Source organism: Dunckerocampus dactyliophorus, chromosome 6, assembly GCF_027744805.1.
Source record: "Dunckerocampus dactyliophorus isolate RoL2022-P2 chromosome 6, RoL_Ddac_1.1, whole genome shotgun sequence".
NCBI classification, from domain to species: Eukaryota; Metazoa; Chordata; class Actinopteri; order Syngnathiformes; family Syngnathidae; genus Dunckerocampus; species Dunckerocampus dactyliophorus.
The window spans coordinates 16,946,563-16,971,996 of record NC_072824.1 but is presented as its reverse complement, the minus strand read 5'-3'; the positions used below and the strand labels follow the sequence as shown (position 1 = coordinate 16,971,996).

The window sequence follows — 25,434 nt, the reverse complement described above, 5'->3', positions numbered from 1 at the left end:
TTAACCGACTTATTTCAAAATTACAGTATACGAATATCTGCATAATTATTCCTATTTACTTGTCATTTAATTGTATGCTATTTTTGTTCAACATTATTTACAAAATATGCTGATCTAATATGACATGATCAGTAGTAGCTATAGATATCAACTTCATCATCAGTATGAGTGCATGAATATAATAGTATTATAGCAAACTATTCACCCAAATGAACCAATCTACCTCATTTATAATGCATGATTCTGTTCACAAAACATTTTCTGAAAGATCCTAATAAACCAGTAGCACCATATGAAAAATAATTAAGACTTTGATTAAATGTTTTTATAGTATACAGTTTGTTCTGCTTCTTCCTACTCCTTTTCAAACATAATGCATGATTCTATTTAAAAAACATTTTCTGAAAAATCCTAATAAACCAGTAGCACCATGTGAAAAATAATAAAGACTTTGATTAAGTGTTTTTCCAGTATACAGATTATGCCCTGCTTCTTCCTACTCCTTTTCGAACATGTTGAATTATATAAACGTGATGTACTTCAATGTAGCTTTGTTAAGCCTGTTTGAAATAAAATGAACCATTCTCATTATGTTTTATTTTTGTTTCATCTCTTGTTGTCATTTGTGGTACAAAATGTTCTGTATATGCTCTGGAATCACAGTCACATAAGTCAGTTTATTTATTGCACTCTTGTTTACATTACAATAACAATAAACGCACATCCTTATGAGTGATAGGACATTCATTGGATTCTTGTGTTTTAAGCTGTTTGTGCTATGAAAACAATGTAATATATAGAGTATAAATGTGTACAGTGAAAACAGTAAAAATACTTCACTAGGAAACTGGAATGTATAGGCTCCATTATGGGAAAAGTACTTCAAATATATACTTTGTTGGAAGAATTTCTGGTTGCATTCATGTGAAGAAAACCAAAAGTCATAAAACCTTTTACACTAAATGTGCCGTACTGCTTCCATAAGGCACCTGAGTCAACTCTGTGAATATTAGATCAGAATACTGCATAAAATTGTAAATTAAAAATAAACCCCCCATATTTTACACTTTTTTCCAAAATCACCAATACACGGAGCAAATTCATTGATTTTGTAGACTTTTGCCAATCACGTCAAGGTGCAAGCAGAGAGACGGGAGAAATGTCTTTCTAATATCCACAAAAAAAAAAAAAAAAATCTAGAACAAATTGCTCATTTTATCATTGGTTCGGCCAAAAAAAACAAAAAATCAAAAAAAAAATAAACAAAATAGAAAATGTTTTTAATAGTTAATAGTTCATGTTAGCAACATTTATTTTTTGTGTGTATTGCAATCCTCTTATTAAAATATGATGACAAAACAGTCTTAAGATCTTCCGAAGAAAATTAATACCTTAAATGAGACCTCAAAATGAATATTCTATAACTCATTGTGGAGTGAGTGTTTGTACAGATGTAAAATAGCACAACATTTAAGTCTGATCATAAAGTGACATCTTTATACACGTAACAAAAATATAAATGTGGCACTTTTGCTTTTGCTCCCATTTTGCTCTTGAGCTGAACTCAACATTTTTTTTCCATGGACACAAAAGAACTATTTTCTTCAAATATTGTTCTCACATCTGCGTAAATCTGTGTTAGCGAGTGCTTCTGCTTTGCCAAGATAATCCATCCATTTCACAGGTGTAGCATATCAAGATGCTGATTAGACAGCATGATTATTGCACAAAGGTATCTTCAGCTCCACTTGACTACAGTTCAACAACAACTTCTATGGCATCATGCGGATGACCGATTTGCTGATGTCGGATTGAGTGACCCATGGCGGCAGTGGGGTTATGGTATGGTCATGTTCATATTATGAACAACTAACACGGGTGCATTTTATTGAGGGCTATTTGCATGCAGAGAGATACCGTGACAAGATCCTGAGGACAATCACCTCATGTTGCACCATGATAATGCACGGCCCCATGTTGAAAAGCTCTGTACATAACTCCAGCACCAGTACTTACATGGTCTGCATACTCACCAGACATGTCACCCATTGAGCATATTTCATATGCTGTGGATCGGTGAATATGACGTGTGTTGCAGTTCCAGTATCCAGCAACGTTACACTGCCATTGAGGAGGTGTGGACCAACATTCCACAGACCACAACCAACAACCTGATCAACTCTATGTAAAGAAGTGTTGCACTGTTTTAGGCAAATGGTGTTCACTAGGCATGTGCCGATCCGATCTTCAGGATCGTGATATGCCACACCTGTGAGGTGTATGGGTTCGCTCTGCAAAGGAGAAGCGCTTACTAACACAGATTTAGACAGATCTGTGTGCAATATTTGAGAGAAATGGGCCTTGTGTACATAGAAAAAGTTTTAAATCAGAGTTCAGCTCATCAAAGATGGGAACAAAAACAAAAGCGTTTATATTTGTGGTACAGTTAAATAGAATCTGAGAAAGCTAGCACTGGAGTGTCCAATCTAAGCATTGCAAAAAGGTGCTGTGTCTACTCAAAGCTTTCTTCAGCTTTAGGTCTTCGGTAACAGGTAACTTCGGAAACTTGTTTGTTACATTTATAATCACAATGTCATTTTATGCCCACATTGCAAACAAACTGCAGACTGCTTTGGAAAAATGGTGCTAGATCAGTGGAATTGGTAGAATGAATGAGTAAAGTTAAGTACAAAAAGGTAACTATTTCTTTGCTGGTCCCTATTGGTCTTGAGGATGCAACGGATACAACGCTAGCTTGCTCGGATTGATAATGATGCTGCATTTGAGACTGGTGGGAAGTCAGAAATACAATGTGTCACATGCAGCAAGATCTGATGACAAAGTGCCAATTGAATGTAAACAAAAAACCTGGCTGACGACCAAGATAAGAAAAGACATCCAGCTACTTTTTGCTTTGTTTTTTAATAGACAGTTTTCTATATCTCTACCAATATTCTGAGGTAGTAACAGGCTCTGGGCAAAGCCTGTGTAAATTTTGAATACTGTAAATAATGTTACTCAATACTGACTTCTCCCATGCTGTTGTGTTGAAAGCAAGTATTGCTGTCGAACAAGTATTGTTTGAATCATATCAGAAGTTGACTTTGATGTTGTCAATCAAATGGTGTCACTGTGTCAAAGCACACGCAGTTACACTGGGTTCTGTGTGAAAGGCACAGAAAAAATAAATGCTGGATCTTCAATTATGACTGATGCAGCAATGTGATATAGGAAAGAGGCTACTGTCCTCCAGTAACTCTCTAGGGGCACTGTTGTTCTTCAAACATTCCAATGCACGTTTCTTAGTCTGACTTCTGAAATTTCTGACTTCCCAGTTGCCTGTGATGCAGCATAACTGTATTTTTCAAATAACTGCAGGAGTGATGGACACTTAGCAACATCATCAATATCTGAACAACTCCAATATAGAAGCACTGTTTTGACGATATTGATAGAGAGTTCATGGTCGTGAGCTCTGCAGCAGCTGGACTTCATATCCGAGCCAGTTGTTAGGTTTTGAAGGAAGCCTCTAAAAAGTAACAAACACCAGGGATGTCCTCTGGGAAGTTGGCCGGAAGCTCCTGCCTGCTCCTGGGAATAAAGACAAACTCTGGACGATCCTTCAGCAATCTGGGACAAAGAGTACACAAATAAAACATGAATCAAATGCACATACAATGTGGTAAATGATTTGACACCCGAGGAAACACAGCACCCCTCAAGACTTTCAGCTTCCTGTCCAGAACATGTTTTCGTTCCCCTTTGTAGCCTGGCAACAAATGATAGTGGACAGAACATTGAAATGTGACATTGTAATAATTACCTGTGCGTTGTCGGGCTGATGTTGATTTTTCGAGGTTGACTGCAGGACTCAAACTTGTTGGCCAATGTGACGTTATTTCCAAAAAGGCAATAACGTGGCATCTTTACCCCAACTACACCAGCCAGTACCGACCCAGTGTGGAGGCCAATACGCATCTGCAAAAAAATTTCAAGTTGGCTTTCTATTTCTAAACCCACTTTCTAGCATGTGAACGGGGATATCAAAAGGATGCAGGAGCCATTTTGATATTTTTTATTTTGTAAAAAGGCTAAAAAAATATATTTAAAGTAAAGCTGTCAGAAATAATGCATTAACGGCAGTAACAAATTAATTAATTACGTTGATTTTTTTTTTGCCGTAATTAAAGCATACACATCATGGCAAACCACGCCTCTCTGTTTTGACAGCGGACAGAGGGAAGTGAAGCAGCCCACAGTGTCACATAGAGTGTGACACTCTTTTTTTTTTTTACTTTATTCTAACCTTACAGCAATAGCGCTGTTCAGGTTGCACACAATTTACAATCAAAACATTGGCATGTCCAACATGTCTATGTTTTTGGACACGACTATTTGTTTTTGTAAACTAACACTTCTTTCTACTCCTTAACCGCAACAAATCAAAGGGAGAGAATTTGTCAAAAAAGGCACCCCTACTGTGTTGCTCGTGCTATTATTTTCCTGACAGATACACCACAGAGTGGCACTAGTATTAAACCCCAAAGTTTGACCCCATACAACAAGGGCTTCCAAACAACGGCCCGCGGGCCATTATATCTAAAAAATTATGAACTATGGCCCGCATATAATATGTACTTAACGGTCGGGGGGCCTTGGGCAGCCTGCGGCTCCTTTTTATTGGGCTGTGGCACATGGTAGAAATATAATTAAACAAAAAAAATGCAAAAACTGGGAAAATAGAGCTAAAGGCACTATGTAAAGGGAAAAAAATCCTTGAATGTTGACACCACTAAGAAACTATAACACAAAGCTTTGTCTTTCATTGTACTGTATGTTTTGTTTAACCTTTTTACAAAATATAAAAAAAAAACATATACAACTATTAAAGTAGCGCCTGCATCCTTTAACTTTTCAGAATGCGGCCTTCAGTGGAAAGGGTTTGGACACCCCTGCCATACAGTCATGGCCAAAAACATGTGAAAAAAAATGTATCTCCATTTCAAAAACATGTCTCCAACCTAAATTTTTCATGCGACCCAGAATTCCTAGCTGCTACTGGCTATATGATATGAAAAAAGGGACCGTACAGTCACTTTAATTTAGACAAAAACATATTTGACTTACTTTAAGAGAACATACAGTATATCACTCATGAAACTTGCAGAGGATGAGACACCTTTTTTAAGGAGACTTTGGATGTGAGAGTACATTGTTGGAACTTCCAGGTTCGTGGAAGAGCACTCGTCGAACCTGGTGTCTTCCACCGCAGAGAAAGGCTGGTCATCTCATCCGATTAATTCAATTATTTTTCGGGTTATTTGCTTAGCCTTTTGACTGTCGTGGCATGTGTTGGCAGTTAAGTTGCACACAGCAGACGTTGTTTTTGTTGTGGTGCGCCTGCGCACTGTGAAGGAAAGTGGCAGGAGGACACTCCCCAAGATGTCAGTTAGGGCAAGACACTACACTCCACGCGGGGATCGCTGCAATAGTACTGGCCACAGGATCGGCTTATGTGATCAGCGTTGACAGACATTTATCGGCATATGCCGATTACGTGACTTTTCATGGAAATCAGCCGTTTTTTTGGAGCATCCCTAATATACTGCACATATTATATGACTCCTGATTAATTCATTTGTAAACTGTGATTAATTTGATTAAAAATTTTAATCATTTGACAGCCCTAAAGACAAAACCTTGTAACAGCTTTGTGTTATCGGTGAAAGCGTATTATTAATTATTAGTATCAATATTTCAGTCTTTCCTCAATTACACATTTTTCTTCTTTTTTTTCTATTCCTGCTGTTAATTTCATTTCTAGGATGTGCCAATAAAAAACTAGCTACGGGCCACAAATGGCCCCCAGGCTGCACTTTGGACACCCGTGCATTAGCATATACAGTAGTACAAGCTTTCGGGTATTCCTTTCAGAGTGGCAAAGGTTCCAAACATATGTTATTATACAATTATTATACAATACCGTAGTGTCAAAATATTTTTAAAATAAAAAAAATGTATGCAATACATTGTTAGTAATTATTGTTATAATCCTTACATCAGAAAACTTTTTCTGTATTAGGATTATAATTATTCCAAAGTTACTTAATTGTACTTTCCACAACACTGATGTTTTGGAATATGTCCAAAAATAAAGCTCTTGGGCCTTGGCAGATTTCCGTGCTTTCCCACGGATTACCGTACTGTCTTTCTAGTCTTTACCTCCTCCTAGTGCAAAATGTCAGAGCAAAATTTATTGTTTTAATCGCCACCAATTTCTATTAAACTTTGATTAGGGTCGGCACATGTGCTAAGCCAGGGGTGCTCACACTTTTCAGCCAGCGAGCTACTTTTAAAATGACCAAGTAACAAGATCTACCTCCTACTATAAACATAGAGAATATGTACTGTGTATTTACTATATTTATAATTATGAATATATATGTACATTGCACATGTGGGGTGCACACACTTTTTCAGCATCACATTTTTTGGGAGAGGCATGGTACACCCTGGACTGGTTGCCAGCCAATCGCAGTACTAAATACTAATGCTTAGTATTTCACATTCATAGTTTAAAAATGTACAGGTCGTGCTCGACGTAATGGGCACCCCTGTGCTAAGCAATCTGAACGATTAAATGTTGTCACAAATGTGTAAAAAAATGTGAAAACAGGAGCCTATTTTCTCCCTTTGTCATTACAGTCCACCTGCATTCGTCCCAAAAAGGGTGGTGATCATTGATGTACAGGATGCCGGTTTGGTGGCTGTCTGAGTATTCTAGTTAATGTAAATTTTAATTGGGGGGAGATATTTCCTACCTATTTCACGCTTGTTTTTAGTCAAATTGTAAGAGTATTGTACAAAGTTTATACATGTACATCAAGTTAAAAAGCGAACTTGTTCTCTCACCTGTATTGGTTCTCCAGTTGGTGTTCTAACTTCGTCAGAAAGCTCCATCATATTTAAGGCCATGAGTGCAATCTGAACAGCATGAGTCTCACTCTCCTTATGTAAGCCACCAGCTACACAATATGCATCACCGATGGTCTCCACCTGAAATGAATGAATGACATTTCTCGTAAATTGAAAGGTTTCCAACTTTCCAGGAATTTTGTAACACTAACTCACATAACTTTTTTTTTTTTTTTACACAAATCCTATGTACTTTCTACAGCAGTGGTTCCCAAACTTTTTGCAGTCACCCCTTCAGACATTTGATCTGAAGCCATGTAACCCCTACTCCTGCACACTTCAAAAACATAAGCCTGTTTATCTTAATTAACTTGAAATATTGAACCTAATTAATTGGTGAATTAATTTGATAGTAATTCCAAGTCAAAAATGTGTATTTTGCATGATCACATTTTGATAGTTTCACATGAGCACTGATAGATAAGTAATCATCCTACATTATCTTTTATTCCAGTCTGATGTTGGCATTTTTTCATCTGAATGGCTTGAATTTGAGCTTCACTTTTTTTGTCCGCTCAAGATGCCTGGTTTAAGTCTGCATATTAATTTAATACCAAATTGAAGGGGAAAGTTTAACAATGATGACGAAGCAGTATCCAAAGTACAAAAATACACACAACCAACAATAAAGCCTCATTTTCAGGGGAATCCCCACTCACCGTGACATGTTTTCACCGCTGCGCCTGAAGATTAAACACTCTTAAATGCACAAAATAATCAGCAAACTGACTCATTTGTTCATACTCTGTCTCTTTTCCGCTCTGTTTTCCTTGCACCGAGAGGTGTTCAGGCGCACTCATAATTGTGAGTGTTAGGCATAAAATTGTTTTTCATTTTTGTCCCCCATGACAATTGGTGTACCCCAATTTGGGAACCTAGGTTCTACAGGACTTCCATCACGGTGAACTAACATCTATGTTACAAGTGTATTGAAAATATTTAGCAGCATTAATAAAAATGACAAAAATGAAACCAAAGTGGACTGGCTCTGTGGTCATCCTTCAGCGGAAGACAGAGAACTGACAGCAAGCAGCCATAACATTTCAATTTTACTTCATCCTTTCCCATTTTAAAGTCGTCGTCTTCTTTCATGTACCTGGAGAGCACTCTACAACTATGTGAGAGACAAAGTGAAACTATTTTTAGACATATACACGTGGAGTGGAACCAGGATCCTGAAGGAGCTTACGTACAGCGTTTTACGATGTATTTGTCAAACATGCAGTGCTCTCAGTTAAGTCTTCACTGACATGTTTATACCATCCAGCCTTTGGCAGACCTCGCTGATACCCGATACACACTGGGCGTCAGTCTGCTGGTATTTGATGCAAATCACTCCAGTGCGTAAATCTGAAGGTACTATCTGGTGTGTTAAATTATGAATTTGCTGTCAAAAAGAAAAGTGCAGCTCTGTTTTTGAATGGTGCTCTTTAATTTGGAGCTTGCTAAATATAGATGTATATTATAGTGGCCATGACAGAGAGGCTAGACTCTTGCTTACGAACCAGTGAGATGTTATTTTAAGGTTCAATCACCATATCCACCAAGTGGATCAGCTCGGTTTTCGTTTTCTGCTGTCAAAAGTTAAAGGCTACTAATATAACCATGCCACTTTTTCGTACCCATCTTTGGGGATATGAGATATAATAAGGTAGATAGTAGGAGTGTCTCGGGACATCCAACTCACGAGACGAGCCGAGGCTCGAGATTGAGTCCATGAGACAAGACAAGATTTTAATATTAATTTGAAGAAAAGTACAATGGTCATTGTCCAATTACACCACTGTTGTGATAATATACTGTATAATAATAACAATGCAGCTCACTCTTTTTCTCTTATTTGCTTGTCTTTGCTAGTCAAATCACGGCTGCCCAGCTGGCCTTCAATATTGTTAATAAAAAAAATTATAATATCAAACAACATATACATACATTATACATACATATACATTTAAAAACAAATCTTTGTTTTATTAGTTATTAGTATGAACGTTTTAGCTTTTCATGGTTGTATTATGCCTTTTTGCTCTATTTTACACTTTTGCTAGGTTTTTATTTATTTTATTTCTGCAGTGAGCCACGGTCCACAAATGGCCCCTGCACTACATTTTGGACATCCTTGTGTGTTTTGCCAGAAAGGCATGGTGCAGAGAGGCAGCGGAGGATTGTGTCCAAATCTGTTGATTAGGGGCTTTGTTACATTCTGGAGGATTTTTTTATAGCTTCCAGACATGCATTGCACGGCCTTACGGCGATGGAGCCTGTCTCCCGCTCGCCTCCTCGGTGGATACATGGTCTGATATACCTTGGTCTATTTACAGCACTTTTTACTGTACTGTAGCTATGTTGCACTGCAATAATAATACCCCATTTATATTCAAAGGAAGTGCTGCAACGTACCTTGTAAACATCAAGCTCCCCACATTGGTGGTCAAACCTGGTGTACAGCTCGTTGAGCATGGTGATCACTTGCATGGGCGTACACAGCGAGCAAACAGCGGTGAAGCCCACCAGGTCGGAAAACAGCATGGTGACCCGTTCAAACTTTTTGGCCTGTACCGTCTGGCCCTGCCACAGCTGCTGCGCCACAGTGCCAGGGAAGATGGAGAAGAGGAGGTCTACCGTCTTCTTCTTCTCCTCCTCAAGTGCCTGGTGAGCCTGCTCCAAGGCTGCTTTGGCCTTCCCGAGACGTTTCTTCAGACCGTCTTGTGCTTTAGCCTGCTCGCCCACCAGGACGACGTCACGCAGTGCATTATGAATTGGGATGTCGGACAGGTAGAGGCCACGACCCGTTAGCTCCTCCAGCTTATCCACACATGGCGATCCCAAGAACAATATCACGTTGGATTCGGAAACGTAGATCATTTGGCCCTTAAGGTCCATCAGCTGAAAAGAGAAAAAACCTGATGAGAGGGATCAGTTTTCAGAACTACAGTACTCCCTTGTTTATCGTGGTTAATTGATTTCAGACCCGACCGTGATAAGTGAATTTCCACCAAGTAGGATTCCATATATATAAACTGAATATTTTCGTAGTTACAGCATAGAAAACCTGTTTCCAACCTTCTAAGTATGGTTCTCAACATTGTTAGACCCCTCTCGACATGAAATAACATCCCTACAGTCTCCTTTACACTCGCATTACCCAATATAGTAGACATAACAGAAAATAAGACATATTAAACACAAATAAGACATAACATTGACCCAGACGTTCGCATTGGGAGAGTTCCTTGTTGCTTTTTTTCTGGACAGCGTACGTCCTGCGGTGGCTATTGTCTCATCAATGACATTTCTGACACATAGTGACCAGTATAGAATACTACGTATGTCTTTGAATGCGTCTTGCGAAAGCCTCATATTTATGTTTTTGCTCATTTAGCGAAAATATAAAAATTTTGCTTGAAAATTCCTAATTCTGGCCAAGAGTAAGTAAAATGTGCATAATTATGTATTTTCTTAACTATAATACCATAGTCAACCACAAAACAGAAACCTTTTATTAATTTATATATTTTGAAAACCCGTGATCGAGCGAAGCCGTGAAATTCGAACTGGGAAGTAGCGAGGGATGACTGTACATCCATAATCCCATTCAGGGTCGTGGCAGGAGCGAAGTCTGGACTTGTCACTGTCCATCACTGTGTGATTGTGAACGAGACATTGCGTGGGAAATGATCTCCCATAAATCAGCTATGTGAATCACTACACAAACAATGACCATAGATAGAAATAGAGGACTTGGCTCTTGTGGCACACTTTAAGTCAACTTACAGGAAGTCAGATTTGTTTTGTGTGTCCTTGGACAACACACAAACTTGCTCAGGACATATGACTAAGAAACACAAAAGTATTGGCAGCTATACAGTGTGCAACTACATCAGCAATGCTAGAGACAGAATATTTATTTATATTGAAGCGGAATGCTATTTCTAAACATGACAAATGCCAACCAACCAAAGCCCACTTTGATTCCCCTCACTAACACTTAACTGTCTTCTACTAAACTTCTCTGGTCTAGATTAGAGCGTTGCATATCCTGCTTATTTCATATGTTTATTGTCTTGGGGATTTCATTTGGTCTATATTTAAATTGCTGTATTGACTGTATTTTTTTTCTTTCATGTGGGGTCAACAGATTTATACATGCGACCCAACGTGGCGCCTCAACAACTTCTCCTCCACCCAGCTGGGGTTTTTCTTCCTGTCGCTCTCGCAACACAGAAGCCTGCTTAAAAAGAATGTGTCAAAGTTTGGGTACGTTAGCAAACAACAGAAGAAGAAAGTCAGTCTACCCCCCTGGCAGCTGTGGATACATATGTAGATTACCATCACTAGCGTGTGACTGACGAGTGAAGGAATAATGGGTTCACTGTGAAGCGCTTAGGGTACCTTGAAAGGCATTATATAAATGTAATCCATTATTATTATCAATGAAGTCATCAAACAACCGTCGAGCATCTAAGAAATCTTTATCCGTTGTTATTTCACTGGTATTGCTAACATGATTTTTTTAAAAAAGATTCATTTTGCCTTTTCTTTTTCATCTTCTTCGAGGCGCCATTTTATATCAAATCCTCCTCATCCGTCAGCCAGAATGGCCCTTTTTCTGATTTTGGATGGATTTCCAGGACTTGTATGGTTTCGCCTTTTGTTTGGCATTGTTGCTAGGCATTTGCTTTCAACTTCAGCAGTTAGCCGCTAGTTTTGGCTTGCTACCAGCTATCAACACTTGTAACTTGTTGATTTCAAAGAATCTGTACCTCTCGCCTGTTTGTCTTCAAGTTGAGGATGGCAGCAATCTGTTTTGATCTTGTGTTCCCAAAGTGTCGTCAGGAAAGCACCAAAATAATTCCAAACTAGTATCCTAGTATCGACCGCAGACCTCTTGTCATGTACGTGCTTTCCAGTCAACAACAACAACAACAAAATGATGGTGATGATTTCAGTCACTTTACATAATACATGAAAACAACTTGGAAGTCAATCAGCATCACAGATTGTGTTCAGTTTTGTATGTTCCAATGTACTACAGTTTACAGTAGTTTGTGCTCACGACATCTCCTCTGTTGGACACCTGTTTGCCAAGAGGAAGGCCTCCGATCAAGTTTAGGGATGTTCTTAAACGTGACTTGTCTGCTTTCACAGACAACGTGAACACGTGGGAGAGTATTGCATCCAAAAGTCCATCCTGGCACTCTGCCATTGCTGCCGAGGAAAGCTGAAAGGCCCTTAGCAGGGCTATAATGTATTTTCTTTGGGGTTGTATCATCAAAGCTACTGCTTTTGTACACTGACCTTTTACAGCTTTGGAACATGCCTGTACCCTCTTGATCCTAGGACACTTTTTTTTTTAAATCAAGCTAATGACCTGGAGGCCTGACTTCCTTCAATAATATTATTTTGTACATAATATAAATGCAAGGCTATGTCATACCATAACATTCTTACAGTCATAAATTCATACAGAAGGAATATGTTTACACTCATCAAAGAGCCGCTATATGACAGGAGTGCTCTGCTGTTTTTAAGAACCTACTACAAAAAAAAAAACCCTCTTGTCAAAGATCTTCTGTAAGATAGGAGTGCTCTGATGTTGTTTAAGGACGTACGGCAAACATGCTAGTCAAAGATCCTCTCTGTGACAGGAGTGCTCTGCTTTTTTAAAGATCGCCTGCAAAAAAAACCCAAAACAAAACGCTTGTCAAAGATCCCCTTTAGGAGAAGCGTGCTCTGCTGTTTTTTATGGACCTACTACAAACACGTGCTTTTACTATACAGACAAACAATACAACAATATTAAACCAGACAGCAAGTTATCAATTCTCCACATTAATAGCAGAAGCATGAATGCAAATTACTTTTAACATAAGACAATACCTAAGCCAATTAGAGAAACCCTTCAAGGTAATTGAAATTTCAGAAACTTTGATTTATGCAGAGAAAGGCATAGATTTTGAGCTGTAAGGATCCGAAATGAACTATATGAACAAGAATAACAAAAGTGGAGGAGTAGTGGCTCTGTACGTAGATAAGCATCTGAACTACAAAGTGGTAAAGAACATTCATTCAAAATGTATAATATTTTAGAACGAATAACCATTGAAATCTGTAAAGAAAAGAGCAGAAATGTATTTAGTGAGTTGTTTATATGGAACGCCTAAGTCAAGCATTGAAATGTTCAAGGACTGGACCAAAGCAACCTTTCCAGACATCAGCCAAAAATATTCTTTGTATGTGGAGATTTCAAGCACAAGATAAAAGATGACTTGTTAGATACAATGTACAGTTTGAGTCTATATCCTAAAATCACCAGACCAAGCAGAATAACGGACCATAGTGCCACGCTAACTGATAATATATTCACAAATGATTTTGATAATAACATGACAAGTGGTCTGCTAATTAACAATATCAGTGAACCATCTTCCAATATATATGATTTACAATGTAAATCGAAGAGAAAGGTGGAAAAAAGACATTTCAAATACTATGAACAGAGGAACACTTTTCAGAAAGATCTGGAAGAACAAAGTTGGATGTCTATTGTAAAAAAAGAAGCATATAAACACTTTATAAATATTTCTATGAAGCTGTATGATAAGCACTGTCCATTGAGGGAACTGTCTGATAAACAAAAGAAGAGAAATCAGCAATCGATGACAAAAGATCTCCAAAATGCTTGTAAGAAGAAAAACACATTATATAGGAGATTTATTATACAAAAAACAAAAGAAGCAGAAAATCAGTCTAAGATGTACAAAAACAACTTAACAAATATCTTAAGAGTACGGTATGTAAGAGAGAATAGTATAGTAATCTATTAGACAAGAACAAAAAGAGCATTAGAGCAACATGGGGCATTCTAAACAGTATTATCAGGAATGGATCCAAGAAAGCAGATTACCCTCATTACTTTATATGTGGAAATGCAAAAAAATGAGCATATGAACAGAGTAGTAGAAATTAATCAATACTTTGTAAATATTGGACCAAATTTGGAAGAAAGAATCCCAAATAACTTATCAGCGGAAGTAGGGAATGAAAGTATAGACAGCAATCCTAACTCTTATGTTCCTCACTGGTGTGACAAAAAAAAAATGATAGTGTCAATAAAAGTAAAGCAAAGACATCAAGTGACTGTAATGGAATTGACATGAGAACGATAAAAAGGTCATCAACGACATTGCGAAACCACTGACATACATTAGTCATTTATCATTTCAGACTGGTATATTTCCAAGCAAAATGGAAATAGCTAAAGTAGTACCAGTTTTCAAAAATGGAAACAAACATAAATTCACTAACTACAGACTAGTTTCCTTATTACCACCATTTTTCAATCATCGAAAAGCTATTCAACAACAGGTTAGATAAATTTATAAATAAGAATGAATTACTTATGGGCAGCCAATACAGATACAGAGCTAACATTTCAACTTCCATGGCACTAAGTGAAATAACCGAGGATATTACCAACGCTATAGACCGTAGAGAGTGTGCTGCTGCAGTATTTAGGGAAGCATTCGATACAATTAATCACAATCAACACTTAACTAACAAATTAGAAATGTATGGAATCAGCGGGTTAGTCTTGAACTGGGTAAAAAGCTACTTAGCAAACAGGAAGCAATATGTGAGACTATAAAAACATACATCTGCAAGTTTAAATATGTCATGTGGCGTAGCCCAAGGGTCGATACTGAGGCCAAAACTGTTTAACTTATACATAAATGACATCTGTAAAGCCACAAAAGACCTAAAGCTAGTGTTATTTGCAGACGATACTACCGTATTCTGTTCTGGAGAAAGCACACCAGAGCTAATTTTTAAAAATCACAGATGAAATGACTATACTAAAAAGATGATTTGCCAAAAATAGATTATCCCTGAACCTAAGTAAACTAAAATAATGCTATTTGGTAATAGCAGAAAGGATACCTTTGCGCATGGATGGCGTGGACATTGACAGAGTGAAGGAAAATAAATTTATAGGCGTGATAATAGATGACAAAATGAGTTGGAAATCCCACATTAAAAATATACAACATAAAGTGGCAAGAAATACTTCTTTACTGAAGAAAGCAAAATTCGTTCTGAACCAAAAGTCACAACTCCATACTCTCTATTGTTCTCTAGTCCTATCATCCATTCATCCATCCACTTTCTATGCCGCTTCTCCTCATTATTATGCTGGAGCCTATCCCAGCTGACTTCGGGCGACAGGCGGGGTACACCCTGGAGTGGTCGCCAGCCAATAGCAGGGCACATATAGACAAACAACCATTCACACTCACATGCATACCTATGGACAATTTAGAGTCTCCAATTAACCTAACATGAATGTTTTTGCAATGTGGGAGGAAACCGGAGTACCCGGAGAAAACCCACGCACGCACGGGGAGTACATGCAAACTCCACACAGAAATGCCCAAGGGAGAATCAAACCCAGGTCTTCCCGATCTCCAGACTGTGACTGTGTGGCCAACATGCTAACCACTAGACCACCGTGCGGCCCCCATATCTAACTTATTATGCGGAGATACGGGAAACAACGATAATAGTAGACTTCACTCACTAACTGTACTACAAAAAAGATCAATTAGGATATTTTATAATGCTGCTTACAGAGAAAAACATCTATTCCTAAAATCACAATTATTAAAATTTGTTGATCGAGTAAACTTTCAAACAGCTAAAATTATGCATAAAGCAAACAATAACCTGCTATCGAAAAACACAATACAATTCTTCTCATCAAGAGGAGAAATGCAGTCTTAGGAAAGAAATTGCATTTAAAATACCTAGGCCCGAACAATGCTAAAAAACCTTTAGCATATCAGTATGTGGAATGAAATTATGGAACGGATTGAGTAAAGAACTCAAACAATGCACTAAAATGACCCATTTCAAGAAACAGTACAAGCAGTTGACATTTACGAAGTACGTATAAGGAAGAAGAACACTTAACCACAGAGAAATACTATGCCGAGCCATACAACAACTGCACTTTATGCAATTAGCAGCAGTTTGTCCATACAGATTTGTGCTTTATCACTTCTCATGTTATTCAGAACTGGCAAAGGGAACATGTTGAATGAATAATGAACAAATGTATCAGCAATTGATGTGAGATGTAAGGAGCTGTGAAATGTATTAGCAATTTGTTGCGAAACAAAGAGGGGCTAGGATCGGATAAACTATGTTTCTTCCTACTCCTTTTGAACATGTGGAACTGTCAATTGTGATGTGACGTATACTGAAGTGAAAAGAATGTTCAAATAAATCAGACCATGACACCATAACGTCAGTCAGAGTGAGTGACCGGAGTGCTCTGATGTTTTTAAGGGCCTACTTTAAAAACACTCGCCAAAATTCTTCTGTGCAACCGGAGTGCTCTGCTGTTTTTGATGACCTACTGCAAAAACGCTAGTCAAAGATCCTCTCTGTGACCAGATTTCTCAGATGTTTTTAAGGATCCAATTTAAAAAAGAGCGCTCTGTGTTTTATGGGCATGCTGCAACAACATATAGATCTTATGTGACCGGAGTGCTCTGCTGTTTTTAAGTAGGAAAACGGCAGTCAAATATCCTATTTATGACAAGAGTGCTCTGCTGTGTTTTATGGACCTACTACAAAAACATCAGTCAAAGATCTTCTGTGTGTGTCCAGATCGCTCAGATGTTTTTAAGGATCCAATTTAAAAACACTCATCAAAGACTTTCTATATCAGTGGTCCCCAACACCCTGGCCGTGGGTCATTTGGTACCGGGCCGCACGGAAAGAAAAATAATTTCTATTATTTCATTTTTTTTATGTTTTATTTTGAAAAGTGGCCGGATTCTCTCTGTTTCATCCGTCTCACTTGACGCATGTCCATTGTGTGTGTGCTAACGTTATCTCATGCCGCACAGATAGACTACTACTGTATTTTTACCATTTTTCTTTCACCTCATATTTGGTGTCAAATGCTGATACTATGTGGGAATGCATAAAGGTAAGTTTTGATGACTTATTGAGTGCTAATGTGCACATTTGTCTCAAGTTAATTCATGCTAGCACACTGCCTTTTACCACATACATCAAACAGCGATGTAATAATCTCTCTGGAAAAACTTGGCTGGAACTTGAACTGGTGGATGGTGGGTCGGCATTCATTTTGTGCTTTTAATTTGATGTTATTCATGTCTTAGTTTTATAGTTTTACACAATACATAATAAATAAGATAAATTAGATCGCTATAATGTACGAATTATGGCCCTGGTCCGTGGGAGATTTGTGGGAACACAAGCCGGTCCGTGGGTCAAAAAAGGTTGGGGACCACTGTTCTATATGACAGGAGTGCTCTGCTGTGTTTAAGGACCAACTGCAAAAACACTAGTGAAAGATCCTCTGTGTGTTTTGAACTGAACTGACCAAATCCAGCCCATCAGTGACATGAAGGGGCAGCCAGTTGAATAGCCCTGCCTTACAGGATACCTTAGCGTAGCTTAGACTGCTCTTTCTGTTAATGCACTGTGATGATTACAGCCTCCCTAGACTCTTAACTATTTTGAAACTAGTTCAACACGATGCTCATGTTCAGCTGAATAATCAGCTGAATAAGCAATCTTATTTCTCTATATTTGCTTCGCTCATCCCCGACTGATGTTTTACCTCTGATCTGAAAGGCTTCCTGCTGTGAGGCTATTCAAACAAGTATGGATCACCTCTGACAGGAAGTCAGCGGTCATGTTTACTCACAGAGACGTCTCAGTTCTCGTCATGGCGACCAGTTGCACCCTCACATTAATAGCACAAGCTGGGCTGTGCCTTTGATGGAAAAAAAGGCTTTGACATTTGCTTGTGATCTCGGCTGGTGGTAGAGCAGTGATCTCTACTTCGGGCTGAGTAGTGCCGCTAATAAGCTCGACTACTCACAAAAACGAGCCTGATTTCTTTCTACCGAATTTCGACATTCAAACAAACACCAAGAGTGGCCTCATTTTGAGTTCTTAACGTACCTTGCCTGTGCTGTCTGCTCCGGAAACCCCGTGCTTGATCCGAATGACAAACTGGGTGTTGAGCATGGTAAGGATACCTTGAAAGGTGCATTTGATCTGAGGGCACATGATGGAGAAGTGTTCTTGGAAAGTAGAAGGACGCCTTAGACCGTCCTTCCTGGTCAGTCGCTTCCTGAGCCCGTGACCTATTTGCACCAGAACCAAGTCCTGGTCCAGGATGAGATGGAAGGGAAAGATGGTGGAGAACAGAGAGGTAGGAAGGGTCCCAGCTGAGGTTGCTCTCAGTGGACTTGGGCTCAGGTTTTTATCCCCTTTAACAAGCACTGTGTATAGAAGACTGGGCTGTGGGTTGGACTGCAGGATGCTGTCTTTGGCCGTGGGTGGGTCCATCAACACATCCACTGTGATGTGATACAACAGGCGGGCTGCTGCCTTGATGACCCCAGGGAAGAAGAGCTCAGTGGTGGGACAAGGGTTGAAGAAGTAGACGGTAAGCAGACCCGGATCTTTGTCTAAGCACAGCACCGACGCTTCGTTTATACAATCCCCTCTGCCCGCTTTGGGAGCATTGCTCTGCTTCAGGAGGACATTGAAACTATTGAGGAAGTCGTGGAGCGCTCCTCCAACCACCCTCAAAATGTGGCCATCCTCCTCGTAGCACATGCGGAAGAGCTCCTCACCAAGAGACACTTTCAAGGCTTCCATTGGGGTTGCTGCAGGATGAGAGCAACAGAACATGATGTGTTGTACGTAAAGTACTGCATGCCACTTGTTTTGTTGCTTTGCTTTCACAACATCAAATAGTAGGACATTTACTGTTAGCAGGATTACACAAAAAATGCTGAACTCATTTGTAAAATCTTTGTAGAGGGTTTGCATTTTTGGTGAGGATGTGGATAGAGGTTATTTTGGCTGTTTGAGTCATTATGACACCATTGTCATATTCATGAGCCACTCTGAACCAGGGGACCGTTGCGCAGAAGTAGGACTCAGAGATGCAAGATAAATGACTGAGCTGAGCTCAACCAACCCAAAACAAGAGTGTCTCGGCTTAATTGGTTGCACAAAGCCCAAGCCAGGATGAGAAGACGCTGATAAATCAAGCCAGGTGAATCCAATCCCGCGCATACAATGCGCGTACAGGGCTTCCTTAAATAGACCCCGCCGTCGATCACAGAGTCACGGATTCACCATTGTAACAAGAGGGGAGCACTTTCCCCCTACAGAAGCGGAAATCCTCACGGAGGCTTACGAGAAGGTAACCATCATAACACCAATCCAAATAATTAATGTTGCGTTTGGTGCTTGTTTAACAACTCAGGAACAGCGGTGTACAGTAATATCTATGAACTCTTTATTGTTTATTAGCACACTTGTAGCTTCAACAGCCAGTTTCCCCTCGAGCGCTAAGCCTTGTGGGTAATGCAGTACACATCCACAACCAACACAATTAACATCTCCGAAAACGTAGTCGCACTGAGATTATGAATCAATTTAAATTGTTGGTGAAATTGACTGCAGATTTGTGTAAAATTGTGTAAATGTAACACCATTGCATATTGTATAACTCTTTTATCTTGTAGATGTGTATTTGTATTCATATGATATAAGTATTTTATATATAGTATGTGGGAAACTGTAAATGATCTAATAAATGACATAATGATGACAACATAATCTAAAGTCATTTATCCACAATGATTGAAATGAATGCTGACAAATGTTGAAATAATGACAGCGGGTGAAGTTGAATGTGATAACAATGTGTAGCGGGCAGTGGATTAATTATTGGTTTCCATTTATGGTGACTGCTGACAGAGATAAGGGATAGGATGAAATATATCCTGGACCAGGGGTCACCAACGTTTTTCCTTGTGAGAGCTACTTTTACAAAATGAAAATGGCCGAGAGCTACTCATTTTTGTAACATTTATTTTCAGAGCTTATTTTAAACCCAAACAAAGCGAATATGCTTGTTTTACCAGAATATTAACAAAATGCTGGTGTCCACAACTCACATTTTGTATTTCACAATGCATTTCTTTCTACTGTTCTTTCATTATTAACTGAAAACCTGAATGAAAAGCAGGCTTGCGGGCGCCTCATGTGGTCGTGGGGGGCCGCGGGGACCACGTTGGTGACCCCTGTCCTGGACCATAGCCTGGTCTGGAGCAGGCTAACTCCACAGAATAAATCTCCATGTCAGGACATATCCCACTTTCCACTATCCCACTTTTCTGCAACCGGATCACGGATAAGTTGAGCCAGGATAACCAAGATATCCTGGTTTAATCTCTTATCCTAGTTTTGTGCAAGTGGCCCATGGAGTGATGTTGTAGTTGTATATGGTCTGTAAATTACAGTACGTGCCGGTTTTCATTTGATGTGTTTTTAGTCTAAATTTTCACCAAAATTTGTCCTCCATTTAGTAAGAAGCATTATTTAATTACATCTCACCAGGATGTACGGGAGGTCTGCATTAACAATAAGTTCCATCCATTTGTCATTTATTTGAATCTCTTATAACCTAAGAGATAGGGCGAGGATCTCGGTCATCCATGAGGGGCTCACAGTAGAGCCGCTGCTCCTTCACATCGAAAGGAGCCAGTTAAGGTGGCTCGGGCATCTAGTCCGGATACCTCCCTGGTGAGGTGTTTCAGGCATGGCTAGCCGGGAGGAGTCCCTGGGGCAGACCTAGGACACGCTGTAGGGATTATGTCTCACAGCTGACCTGGGAACAACCTTGGTGTCCCCTCAGAACTGGAAGAGGTGGCCGGAGACTGAGAAGTCTGGGCTTCCTTGCAGAGACTGCTTCCCCCGCGACTCAGACCCGGATAAGCAGGAGAAAATAAATGAATGGATGGCATTTGTCATGTGTAATTATTTCACATTGTTTTTGTGTATTAACAGCTCCAAATGAACTGAAAATTTTAATTAAGATAGCAAAAGAGAGAACATGTCTGAAAATGTATTTGCCTAGAATTCGTCTCTTTAATAGTAACATCTGAATCACACTAACTGTGTTGAGTTCAAAGACACCACATAATTTTAGCAGCAAATTGTACTTCCACAGTAAGAGTTACTTTAGTGAGTGATAAGAATATCCACTCGCTGTTTTTCTTTGCCCCGTGACCCTAATGAGCATAAGCCGCATAGAAAATGGATGGACGGATGGATGTTTTTCTTGTTTATTTACACCACACATGCATCAGACATGTACAACAAAGACATTGTTGTGATGTTCGGAGTGTCCGTGAATGCTCCTCTCTGTCATTTAGTAACAATGAAGAAGTGTCGGACTAGAGACGTGTTTGTGGGTTGGAGATACATACTGTATATGGTGTTGGGATTGCACTGCAGTTGATGTTTACATATCAGAAGTCATTAAAGTGCGTCAGAGTCTGTGTGACTGTGTGGAGACGCGATTGTTTCTCGGTCTGCCGTCATAACCCAGAAGTGTGGCTTGACACGATGCGCATGCGTTAATCACGCAATTCATGAAATAAATTATTTACCATCATTAACAAGCTACTTTTGACAGCGCAAGTATTTTGGTTTACACAGACCCTGCCCTACCGAATTTTATATGGCGCCCCCCTCAATCGGTGATTTACATGTGTTTACAAAAGAAATTGAATGGCATTGTTTTGTCCATTGTCCTTCATTTGTAAATTGACATGTCACCCAGTTTACATGGTTAACAAATTACAAAGACTGTAAATACAAAAAAATCTTAAACACAATATAAATGCCCTTACCACAACATGAAAATATTCTAAATAAGTGAATAAATAACAATTATAGTAATAAATTATAAAAACAGCAATCAACAATTCCTTTACATTCGAATCCATGTGAACTTATAAATAATTATATTGAAGGTGAATTTTTTCTGGATTTTTGGCGCCCCCTGGAGGCCACAGTGCCCTTAGCGGCTGCCGATATTACCTAATGGGCCAGTTGGCTCTGGATTTACATTATTTCCTATGGGAAAAATTGCATCAGCTTTCATAAGTTTCGGTTTTCATCAACCTTTTGGAACTAATTAATAACCAAAACCCAGTTGCCACTGTATTGATAAAATAACAAATCAAATCAAATGTATGTCAGAGGTGTCCAGTTACCTGTTTGGGTCGAGTGAGCGTTCATCATCTCCATTAAATGCTCTGTTTCATCTCTACAGTCCGTGCAAAAAACTGCGGCGCTGCAGAACACAAAATTACAAGCACTCAGCTTTTGAAGATGTATTATTTTTGGAACTTGCAGTAACACGTCTAACATTCACGTTACATTTCTTTTCACTGGAACAACGAACCACAAGCATGCATTATGTGCAAGTATAGCAGAATGCTGTATCATGACAATTTCAACAACAACATTTTAAATATTCAATTTGTAATTGGCCGGCTTTCCACATTAATATCTTGTTTTAAATCACATGGTATTGGAATTACTGGAGAAATACAGAAAATGCGCCGTGGGACATGTCGTGGTGCTCTTCGGTGCATTTCTAATGATATTATCTTTTATGATGGCAGAAGTTTAATTACAGCTCTTGTTTGGGATGTGATTATGAGAGAATACATGAGTTGTGTACCACAAAACCTGCTCTCCTTTTTTAAAATAATGTAAGAAGGTTAAAATATTAGAAACAGCTCTCAGTATGAAGCAGTACTGCAACCACAACAATAAAGACATTGTTAAATTAAAGAGTTGTCTGACAGTGTCACTCAAAATGTAGCATTATCAGGCTTTATTTTTAAAGGCAGAGTTTAGCTCTTGTACCCTGAAGCTGTACTTAATTTTGTGGTTAATTAGCGTATGCAAAAATGTTTGAAAGGTATAAATATCTTTTTAAGTGTCTGAATCCTATTCATTTCATGTATCTTAAACTTATCTTATACAGTAGTTTTCTGACTCGGCTGTTTTTTATAGGAATCATTCAATCCATAACAAAAATGGATGTATTTAAGAAAATAAATAAATACAACTATAATATTACCTTTCAGATTCCATGGTTTCAACCGGGAGTCTCGTCATTCTTTGGAGGGCGGTGTGCAGCCTCTGAAACTGTATCATAAAGTTAAAGGTCATCATTTGAGAGACATCACGATTGAGGAAAATCATTTTAAGAATATTGATAAGACCTGCGCCCTGACTAAATGTTATTACATTCACGTTTCCACCCACCTCGGGACATGCCAGTTTGCGGATGCTCTCCCCCAACGTATGTAGGTTAACTTTGGCTCTGCTGCTGCTCCTCAGTCGAGGTGGATCCTCATCGTCTCTTTTGCCTTGCACGTCCATAGAAACAGGCAAGTACCCCGCTGTGGCGTCGCCTGAGCTCTCCCCACATTCTCCCTCCTCCTGCTGCTGCTGCTGGTGGTGGTGATGGTTGCTTTTGGAGAAAGGACACTCTCCAGATATCTGAAGTTCCTTCAGCCTGGCACAGAACATCTTCAATGCTGCGGTGTCCTCACCACACAGCCGCTGAGCTCATGCTGGATGGAGACAGTCGTGCAGAAAGCCATCATCTACTGCGCGCATCCAGGAGTTTTATTTAGAAATCCTCCACCATCTGCGCCACTGTGCACGGCGGCGCGATGTAACGTGCACTGGAACCTGCTTGGACTGACGATGGCAGGCAGATATCAGAATAAAAAAAAAAAGCCAATGAGAAGCTGAAGAGTGGGGTGGGGGGTTGAGAGCAAGAGCTGCAGGCAAATCCATGCGCAAGCACGGCTGGTAGAGCTGAGCGACCTATCAGCACCGAGACATTATTTCCAGGCGACTTCTCGCATGCAATGGACTTTTTTTTTTTTTTATTTAATGTGCATTTGTCTGCTCTTCACGTTATGCACTCAGTGGACACAGCATTAGGTACACCTGCACAATCTCATCTTGACATCCAATATATGAGCTAAGGTAATTATAATTCTCATAAAACTACGGTATACACTGCATTATACTGAGATATCACACTGTTTGTAATATTTTGGGTACCTACCTCATATAGCTACAGTTTTAAGAGGATCTAAGTATTAGAAATGGGTCATTAATACTGATCCATGGTGTTTTTTTTAAAGATGAAAGTCATAATGTGATGAGAATAAAGTCCTAACATTACAAAATAAAGTCATAACGTTATAAGACGGTATACAATACTGTGGGAAATACAATGTGATGGAAAAACTGAAAAAATGAGAGAAAAGATGTAATATTACAAATAGTCATAATGTTATGACAGTTAAGGATAATACTGTATTGTCATTTCCTGACAATAAAAGTAAAAGAAAAAAACATCCTAAGAAGAAAAACAAAGTTGAGATGAGAAGAAAAAGAAAAAGTCATAGTCACAATGTTACGTGAAACAAAAAACATAAAAACCAACAAAGTTGCAGGATTAAAGTCATAATGCGGGGGGTGTCCAAAGTACGGCCCCGGGGCCATTTGCAGCCTGGGACTATTTTTTTATTTGACCTCAGCACATTTGCAGCACAAAATACGATTAAACAAGATAACTAGCAAAAACAAACACAAAAATGGAAAAAACAGCAGTAATTTTGAGAGAAGAAAGTGGAAATATTAGAATAAAGTCATAACATTGAGAGAAAAAAATAGTTTGACTATGGGAAAAAAAATATTTTTGAGACAAAGTTGAAATATAGAAAAACAACTTTGACCTTTTAGCATTAAGAAAAAGTCACAATATTAGAAAAAAACAAACAATAACGTTGACGTTTTTGGAAAATTAAGTTGGAATTGTAATATTACAACAATAAAGTCAAACTATTGCAGGAATAAAGTCACCATGTCGGCAATGGGCTTGCGACCAGTCCAGGGTGTACCCCGCCTCCTGCTCAAAGACAGTTGGGATAGGCTCCAGCATACCCGCAGCCCTAGTGAAGACAAGCAGTACAGAAAATGGGTGGATGGAAGTCAGTGTTACAAATAATTATGAGAAGAAAGTTAAAAAATTTGTGAAAAACAACAACAGCAGAAATGGAAAATGAGCCGTGTGGAGAAAAAGTTCATCATAATAATTCACTTTTTTTCCTATAACGCAAAGCTGAGATGCAGGCTGTTTTTTCTTTAAATATATCTAACTTGTTAGCATATCTACATGGGTTGGTTCACAAAATGTAAAATATCACGGGCCCCTCACATACTATATTATTCGGAGAAAAAACTTACAATGAAGTCATAGTGTGAGAAACAAAAAGATGAGGAAATGACAAGAAAAGAAAAGAAAAAGTTGTCATTTTCTGAAAATAAAGTCATAATGTTATGAGAGAAAAAAAGACATACTCTTATGGGGAAAAAGTCGCAATGTGACAAGAAGCAGGTCAGAATATTGTGGGAAAAAATACATTCTGAAAGTAAAGTGTTAATGTCACAAGAAAAGCTGTTATATTACATGAAAAAGTCAGGACGACCATCCTCATCTGAACAGAG

General features: G+C 38.9%; 1 protein-coding gene across 1 annotated transcript; it reads right to left on the bottom strand.

The window, feature by feature from the left end:
* Positions 1–599: 599 nt before the first annotated feature.
* On the bottom strand, positions 600–23,610 carry gucy1a1 (guanylate cyclase 1 soluble subunit alpha 1). The gene is made up of 8 exons (XM_054777947.1): positions 23,170–23,610; positions 22,982–23,049; positions 22,104–22,183; positions 17,980–18,692; positions 9,376–9,861; positions 6,913–7,056; positions 3,824–3,978; positions 600–3,630 (listed from the first exon to the last, which is right to left on the bottom strand). The coding sequence occupies exons 1-8, from the start codon at positions 23,434–23,436 to the stop codon at positions 3,510–3,512; spliced, it is 2,034 nt and encodes a 677-aa protein (XP_054633922.1). The 5' UTR covers positions 23,437–23,610; the 3' UTR covers positions 600–3,509.
* Positions 23,611–25,434: the final 1,824 nt, after the last annotated feature.

Excerpts from the sequence above, each read along its gene's own strand:
- gucy1a1 (XM_054777947.1), bottom strand. The coding sequence starts at position 23,436 with ATGTTCTGTGCCAGGCTGAAGGAACTTCAGATATCTGGAGAGTGTCCT. Across the intron at positions 22,184-22,981 it reads GAAACCATGGAATCTGAAAG|CGCCGCAGTTTTTTGCACGG; the intron begins GTAATATTATAG and ends TGTGTTCTGCAG. Across the intron at positions 18,693-22,103 it reads CGCTCACTCGACCCAAACAG|CAACCCCAATGGAAGCCTTG; the intron begins GTAACTGGACAC and ends CTCATCCTGCAG.